We start from the raw sequence: 9007 nt of genomic DNA, 5'->3' as shown, positions 1-9007 counted from the left end.
TTCATTTCTTGAAAAGCTGCTGCTTCAGTGTTCAGTGCACCATCCTCTGCAGGGATTTGAACGGTCAAAAGGGTCGATTACCTTCTCTTCCCACCACTCTCGTAGTGATGTATGAGACCGTGGTAGAAACCACAGTGAGTAGTGGGGAAGCAGGTTATTCACACACCTGGAAATATATGAATACTTGCAGAGGAGGGTGAGCAGTGAAGTGGCCGCTTTTTAAGATGTATAAACACACATCCCAGTTCTGTGAGGAGAGAGATTGTGAGTTCCTACGATCTGGGAACCACGATCTCTCATCTCCTATAGTCAGTCCCATCCCCCACAGTTAGAACACACACATAGGGAACACAGTTAACCCCTTGATCGCCCCCTAGTGTTAACCCCTTCCCTGCCAGTGACATTTATACAGTAATCAGTGCATTTTTATAGCACTGATTACTGTATAATTGTCAGTCGACCAAAAAAATGTGTCAAAAGTGTCCGATGTGTCCGCCATAATGTCAGTCTTGATAAAAATTGCAGATTGCCGCCATTACTAGTAAAAAAAAAAAAAAAAAATAATAAAACTGCCATAAATCTATCCCTTATTTTGTAGACGCTATAACTTTTGCGCAAACCAATCAATATACGCTTTTTGTGATTTTTTTATTACCAAAAATATGTAGAAGAATACATATCGGCCTAAACTGAGAGAAAAAAAATATAAAAAAAAAAAAAAAAAAAAAAAATTGGGGCCATTTATTACAGCAAAAAGTACACACTATTGTGCATTTTTTTTCAAAATTGTCGCTTTTTTTTGTTTATAGCGCAAAAAATTAAAACCGCAAAGATGATCAAATACCACCAGGTGCTCTAATTTATTTAATTTCTTTACTTATTTAGTTTGCTTTTTTATTTTCTTTTTACACTGCCCCTTTCATTTTTTTTTTTTTTTTTTTTAAATAATTTTTATTGTTATCACAGGGAATAATAAATGTGAAAGAAAGTTGCGCTACTAGTGGTTATAAGGAGGAAAAAACAATAGCTTAGCAGCCAGCATCAACAGTGTAGTGAACTGTATATCAAATATAAAAAAAAATGTATAAAATGCATAAATGTAATAAATAGCAATAGGTGGTGACAGGGACCCCTTTAAAAAAAATTTTTTAAAAATTGGGGTCTATTAGACTGTAGATCTCTCCTCTGCCCTTAAAGTGGTTGTAAACCCACTTGAAAAAGACCTGCAAGACAAAGGCATAATGAGCTAGTATGCATAGCATACTAGCTCGTTATGTAATACTCACCTGAGATTGAAGCCCCCGCTGCGGTGCCCATACACAGCACCGGCCGGAGACATTTCTCCCCGGAGTTACTAACGGGTATCGCGACTCTGGCTCTGTCATTGGCCAGAGCCGCGATTACGTCGTATGTGCGTGGGAGCTGCCGGTAACGGCACACTCACTGAAGCAAACGGCACGTGCATGCCATTGCTTCAATGCGCATGTGCCGATGATGTCGGCAGATAAGGGGATATCTCCTAAACCATGCAGGTTTAGGCGATATCCGGGGCAGCTAGAGGTAAGCCTTATTATAGGTTTACCTGTAGCAAAAAGTGGATTGTAAGGGTTTACAACCACATTAAAGCATCTGACCACACCAAGATCGGTGTGATAAGATGCTTTTCCAATTTCCCAATGGCGCTGTTTATATCCCGCGAAACAAAGTCATGAAATGCTCGTAGCTTCCGGTTTCTTAGGGCATAGAGATGATCAGAGCCGCTCTAGTCTCCGACCACCTCTATGGTCAGCTGGCGGAACCATCGGCTGCTGGTGGGACAGGAGAGCCGAGAAAACCATGGAAGGTGGTGGGAGGGGGGATGATGTCCCCTCCCGCTGCTTGTAAAAGCAGTCTAGCGGCTAATTAGCTGTGAGGATTCCTTTTACATGAAAGCCGACCGCTGGCTGAAAAAACTATACCAAAATGGTACCTAAACCTGCAGGCATCATTCCGGTATAACCACTCAAAGTCCAGCAACATACCAGTACGTTGTTGGTCCTTGTTGGGCATATATTGTAATGTTGTTTTTTTTCTTTGTTTTTTTTCCTGCAACCTGTAGGCTGAACGAAAAAACATGAACCTAACCGATTCCTCCATTCACATTGATCGATGTGGATGAAGAAATCTCTGCCAAGAAAAGTGTATAAAAATATATGCTGAAGCATAGGGGCGATCCGCTCCTATGTCTACCCCTGCCCCTGTGCTTCGGTATATATGCTTTTTTTTTTTTTTAACTGGTGGTGAATTCGCCTATTACAACGCTGGAGTCACGGATTTACGTATCGTGAGAGCAAACCCTGTTGCTGTCAGTATAAACATATCAGTGCTGCAGCTGAATCGCGTACCTGCAAAGCAAACAATGGTTAAGAATAAAACACAGTAACAGTACAGTAAAACAGTAGACATACCTGCATAGAAAACACAATAAAACACAGTAACAAAACATTACAGTATAGCATAAAATACATTAAAATAGTAAGAACAATAAAACGACAAAGATTTTTGTATTTTTTTTTTTTTTTTATTATAACTTTAAACGTTCCAGGTTAGAGTCTCTCAAAATGCGATGGCCATCTAACATCTTTCGAAATGCTGTGTGAAAGTGTGCCCTAGGACTGCCGTGCTGTACCCTATGCTAATACTCCACTAGTGTGTAGTAGCAACAGAAAAAGCCCTATGTCCGGGTTTTCCACATACACAACATTTTCTTTGGGGTGCTCTTTGGGTAGGGCTACTAGGGAGGACATCTGGAAAATGCCTCTCATGCAGCCGACTCACTGCATTTGGATTGGGAAATTGGGCCACAGCACCTTCTGGATACAGAAGGGCTGTAATAATATCTTCCTGGAATTTTAGGAAGGATCCAGTTTTTCCAGATGCTTTGTATAGTACATAACAGTGGTCCCCAACCTTTTTGGCACCGGGGACTGGCATTGTGGATGAAAATTGTGCCAAGGCCCGGGGGGGGGGTTGGGGGGGGGGGGGGGGTCTCGGTGACGATGCGTTTTTCACAACACCATGGTTAATATGGTGTCAAGATGATTGAAGCGCGCTATTATTATTATAATGTAATATAGAATTAAATAGTTCAACTCATCATAATGCAGAATCTGCCACGGTGCCTATCACCAGATTGTCACTTGCCACAGTCACATGCCACCAGATGCAGATTGCCACATGCCACCAGATGCAGATTGCCACAGTCACTTGCCACATGCCACCCGATGCAGATTGCCACGGTCACTTGCCACCAGATGCAGATTGCCACCCGATGCAGATTGCCACATGCCACCAAATGCAGATTGCCACAGTCACATGCCACCAGATGCAGATTGCAACAGTCACTTGCCACATGCCACCAGATGTAGATTGCCACCAGATGCAGATTGCCACAGTCACATGCCACCAGATGCAGATTGCCACAGTCACATGCCACCAGATGCAGATTGCCACAGTCACATGCCACCAGATGCAAATTGCCACAGTCACATGCCACCAGATGCAGATTGCCACCAGATGCAGATTGCCACAGTCGCTTGCCACATTCCACCAGATGCAGATTGCCACAGTCGCTTGCCACCTGCCACCAGATGCAGATTGCCACATGCCACCAGATGCAGATTGCCACATGCCACCAGATGCAGATTGCCACAGTCACTTGCCACATGCCACCAGATGCAGATTGCCACATGCCACCAGATGCAGATTGCACATGCCACTGTCTCCTGCCTTCTAGACGCAAATTGTCACTAAGCACAGAGGCAGTGCAGTTGAGTGGTGGGTTCCGCATGAGAGAGAACAGCGGTGATTCGGGGCAGGCGGTGAGAGATGTCATCTCTCTGCTCCCCCGCTTCACCTCCAACAGTGCTATGTGGGCGGAACAGCGGTGATGCGGGCGGGCGGTTGGAGATGATGTCCTCTCTCTGCTCCCCTGCTTCACCCAACGGTGTAGCGGCTGGGCTGTGTGGGTGGAAGTGCGGTGTTGGCGGTGATCTCTGCTCGCCCGCAGCCGCCGCACATCTTATTGTGGAGACTTCGCGGCCCACCTGTAAACAGGTTGCGGCCCGGTAGTGGGCCGCGGCCCGGGGGTTGGTGACCCTTGGTCAGGGGCGTAACTAGTAATAGCAGGGCCCCATAGCAAAATGTTGTATGGGGCCCCCCTGCAAACAGCCCCCCCCCCCCCACAGCTGCCCTAGTGTCAATGCAGCGTGACCTGTGCCACATACAGCGTGACCTGTGCCACATACAGCGTGACCTGTGCCACATACAGCGTGACCTGTGCCACATACAGCGTGACCTGTGCCACATACAGCGTGACCTGTGCCACATACAGCATGACCTGCCTGTGCCCCATACAGCCCCACCTATGCAGAGGAAGAGGCAAGCCACCCGGATCAGCAGAGAGCGGGATTGCCCGCTGTAATAGCTTTCATTTGAATTTCCTGTCTTCCCGGGGCTCATCGTCACATAGCCCCACCTCTTGGCCCGACGCCTTTGATGACGTCACATGTCCCGCATTGGATCGGCGTTCTGTTTATCAAAGGCACTGGGCCAAAAGGTGGAGCTATGTGACGTGAGCCCCGGGAACACTGGAAGTTCTAATGAAAGCTCTTACATCGGGTAATTCAGCTCTCTGCTGATACGGACAGCTCGCCTCTTCCTTTCCTCTCTTCCCCTGGCTGGGAGACTGTGCCGGCGGTGCTCTTATCCTCACTGGGCCCCACTCGGCTGCGTGCCCCATAGCGCCCGCATGGGTCTCTATGATGGTAGTTACGCCCCTGCCCCTGGTACATTAGTGTTGAACAGAGCCAATTAGAATAGGTATACAGACACTTTTTTTGTACCAGTGTCTGGCCGTACGGGCAATTAAGTACGGCAATTTTAAGGTTGTATTCATGGACACGGAGAGGCTTCTCACCGCCAGTTGCCGTAGTAATTTGGACTGCTGTGTCTGCGTGAATGGAAGACAGAACGAAAATGTTCTGTTTTTGTCCTTCCATCCCGCTGCAAGGAATTCATTGGACCTCAGGCTCTCCCCCCGTCTAAGTTGGGTATCTAGCCGTTGGGGAAAGCCCCGGCGATTAGATAGCACAGTGCCACATGCGCCAATTCCTAATTGAAAGAGGTGTCTAAAAAGTGTCACGCTTGTATAAAAATGTGTCCACGTATTAATGGTTCCCCTTTCGGAATAAGGGTGACATCATATCCCAAACAATATTGCCGCTGCTCCCTATGTAGTCTGGACAGTCACTGGGCTTTTCCCTCGTAAACCAGGAAACCATATGTATAGCCTGTTGCCCTATAACAGAGCTTATACATCTTGACCCCATATCTTGCACACTTGCTGAGGAGAAACTGTTTGAAAAATGGCGGCCAGAAAATTGACTCGGGGACTAATCAACGCAGACGTCTTGATCAGGGATTAACAAGGCTGCAAATTGTTGGTTGAAGTGGTTTACGAGGGGCCGAATTTTGTGGAGCCGATCATATTCAGGATCACCCTGAGGATGACAGAGTTCATTGCCGTTGAAGTGCATGAACAGCAAGATTTGCTCGTATCTATTCCTGGCCTTGTCAGCAGAGAACTCAGGCATATGGTGAATTGGGTCAGTGGACCAACATGACCGCAACTCACTCTTTTTAGTGATATCCATGAGTAGGGATAGGCCCAGAAAGGTCTTAAATTTGGGAACCGTTATAGGTTTCCAGCCAAATTCTCTGTCAAGGGTCAAATTTGGATTTGTGGCGATAAATTGACCGGCATATAAATTGCTTTGGTCCACAATAGTTCTGTACAGATCTTCCGCGAATGACAGCTCATAAAAGGCAAGGGAAGTAAAATCCACTGTTTCCACCTGAATTTCCGTTTTTTCCAGTGAATGGGGGAAGTACGGGCGATGCAGAAGTGGTGGGCTCCCAATCAGGACTTGCAAGTGCAGCGGGAAGGGCACTATGGGCGTAGAGCCCATAGTGCCCTTTCTGCTGCGCTTGCAGGTCCTGGTGGCTGTGGGACACTACTTGTGCTAGCCACCACAGCAGCTTGAACAGCACTTATGGGACTCACCACATCACCAAGTGTTGCTGCAGTGCTGGTTTGTCTATGACCATGATGTACCAGGTCACTGGTGCTTGCAAGTTCACCAGAAGGTTGAGCGGCACTAGTACTAGCACTCTGCTGCATACAAGAACCATGCTGCACCTTCGCAACAGAACAATGGAGTCGGGTACGCCTGACCTTAGCAGGGACTTCTACTCTGTCATCAGAGCTATCTGTCAGGTTGCTGCTGCTCTCTACAGTATAGTGACCCTGAATTTGATTCCGATTCTGACAGTGAGGCTTCCCCTGCGCTCTCATCTTTCATGCTCAGCATCCTGTAGGCCTCTTTACTAGTGTACTTTTCCTTTGACATTTTGGCCACTAAATTTAGAGGTACCTAGTGTGACTCACAGGTACAAAAGCACCTGGTCGTTGAGGACTGTTTGAACCACTACAAAATAAACTGCTAGTGTTTTTTTGGCCACTCTATACTATTGGGGATGCAAGTATAGCTATTGATCCGTTCAGACACTATAATAGTAATAGAGGTATATAGTGTGTGTTAGCGTTCCTGGCAATCAAAGGGTTAAAATCTGACACTGTCTGAGATTGACGCTAACACTGACAATGACACCTGATGTCACCCATGATACTAATACAGTGATCAGAAAAAAGATCCGTACACTATACTAATGACACTGTGACAGTGAGTGAAACGGTTAACTGGGGGGTGATCAGGGGGTTAAAACTTTATTAGGGATATGTGGTGGGACTCTGAACCTATATAAGACTGACATTAACTAGCGTCACCCGTGACACTAATACAGTGATCGGAATAAAAATCTGTACACTATACTAATGACAGTGAGTGAAAGCGTTTACTGGGAATGATCAAGGGGTTAAACCTTTACTGGGGTATATTTTTTTTTTGAGGAGTTACCCTAAACCAGTGATGGCGAACCTTGGCACCCCAAATATTTTGGAACTACATTTCCCATGATTCTCATGCACTCTGCAGTGTAGTTGAGCATCATGGGAAATGTAGTTCCAAAACATCTGGGGTGCCAAGGTTTGCCATCACTGCCCTAAACCTACCTGGGACTAATGCGAACTACCACTAACTGCCCTAACGCTGTTTAGTGTCACAAGTGACACCAATACAGTGATCAGTAAAAAATCTGAACACTGCACCTTGGTGACACTGTGACAGGGAGTGAAAGGTTTAACTGGGGGGGGGGGGGGGGGGGTGATTAGGTGGTGAAATATGTGCCTACGTGTCCTGGTGTAGTGTTGGCGTACTCACAGTTGGATTATCTCTCCTCGCACGCTGGAGCCGAAAGGGCTCCAGAAGGGGAGATTGCATCACTTCCTGTGCCTGTGTTTACATTACACAGGCACAGGAGGATCTCATTCGCCAGAAACGATCAGCAGGTCCAGGCCAGAAATCATTGGCCTGTACCTGAAGACTGATCGTTTCTTTAACTAATCCGATCACTGCGGGCGCGCACAACGTACATGTACGTTGTTTCGCGCAGACGGGCCACCCTGCAGCAGTATAGGTATGGTGGGTGGTCAGGAAGTTGTTAAAAGAAAAAAATAAATAAAAATTAAGCCTTTAATACCACTTTGTTACCCTTTGCTAACAGGCCACTTTAACAGTGATCGAGTAATTGTCACCTTCAACTGTTAATGGAAGACTTGAAGCTGAAGGTTTTATAGATCAATTAAGAGAGCCATTGCTGGGTTGGCAAGGTTTAAAACAGTAGGTTGCTTGGGCCAGCAATCACCACCAGTGGACTACATAGGGCTGGAAGGTGTTCTGGACCGGTAGAAAAGTATTTTAAATGTATAGTTTAGGTGAATGGTTCTTCAACGTGTAACAACAACTTTCAAACATGAGGAAGATTTATAATGGTCTGGAGCTTTTTTGCTGTTTCCAGAGCTAAAGAATTGCGCAATACGACTATCAACCTGAACTAAAAAGCCTACCACAGCATCTTGCATAACCATGCAATACTCTGGTATTCTCCTAGTGGATAAGGTTTTCTCCTACAGCACAATAATTATCCAAGAACATCCAGGTTATGTAGTAACTATTGTAGAAGAAATATTAATCGTAAAGTTCATAAGTGAATAGAATGAACACCATACTGACAGTTTAATATGATATTGTAAATTATTAAATAGATTTTGCTGCATGATGTTCCTCAAACACATACAGTAAATGTAATGAAGTATTAAAGCTTAATTTCAGTTAAATGTATGAAATGTATATATCTGTCTTTTTGTTTCCATGTACAGCAAGAACTCAGTGAATGTGCCAACACTGGTGACAAAGGCAACCTAAAACGCAGCCAAAGCCAGCTCCCATCTCCCCCTTATCGGTTATCTGAGGGCGGAGTGATTAAAGCCGGATACTGTGTTAAACAGGGGGCTGTGGTAAGATGCTAATATGACAATAATGATAAACAAAATTTTCACTGTTATAACATGGCTTACAGGATGAAACTTGTTTAAATGTTTACTTTTCATTGCTATTTTACAACTGTAGTGAAAGATGAAAGTTTTTGTTTAGATACTTCACCTCTTTGGACTGGTGTTTCACCATACATGACATCACAAGTTGTCTTTAGTGATACGGTACAATATGCATCATTTAATATCATGGATAAGACTGCATCTTCAATCTTCAGGTGTGCTCTCATCATAATAACATGATGTTCAATTATCCTCCTTAACCACTTGCCGACAGCGCTGTAGCCGTCATTTGGCTATAGCGCAATCATCCAGTTCTGGGAGGGCGTCTATTGACGTCCTCCCAGAACTGCGCACCAGCTGTGGCAAGCACCCAGCACACTCTGTTATCGCTGTGTTTTCGGACACAGCTGATCACAGATCGGGGTAAAGAGCCAATCACAGTAGCTCTTTACC

The 9007-nt window shown here is 45.4% G+C and overlaps 1 protein-coding gene across 3 annotated transcripts in view; it reads left to right on the top strand.

The window, feature by feature from the left end:
• The window catches only part of PLEKHA1 (pleckstrin homology domain containing A1), a 138342-nt gene that overhangs the window by 94193 nt on the left and 35142 nt on the right, over window positions 1-9007 (top strand). For all 3 annotated transcript variants that reach the window (XM_073596211.1, XM_073596210.1, XM_073596209.1), the window contains exon 7: window positions 8378-8515. In XM_073596211.1, coding sequence (XP_073452312.1) covers window positions 8378-8515 — 138 coding nt within the window. The remainder of the gene's footprint in view (window positions 1-8377; window positions 8516-9007) is intronic.

The sequence above is a fragment of the Aquarana catesbeiana genome, linkage group LG08, assembly GCF_042186555.1.
Source record: "Aquarana catesbeiana isolate 2022-GZ linkage group LG08, ASM4218655v1, whole genome shotgun sequence".
Classification (NCBI taxonomy): domain Eukaryota; kingdom Metazoa; phylum Chordata; class Amphibia; order Anura; family Ranidae; genus Aquarana; species Aquarana catesbeiana.
This window is presented reverse-complemented; position numbering and strand designations above follow the sequence as displayed.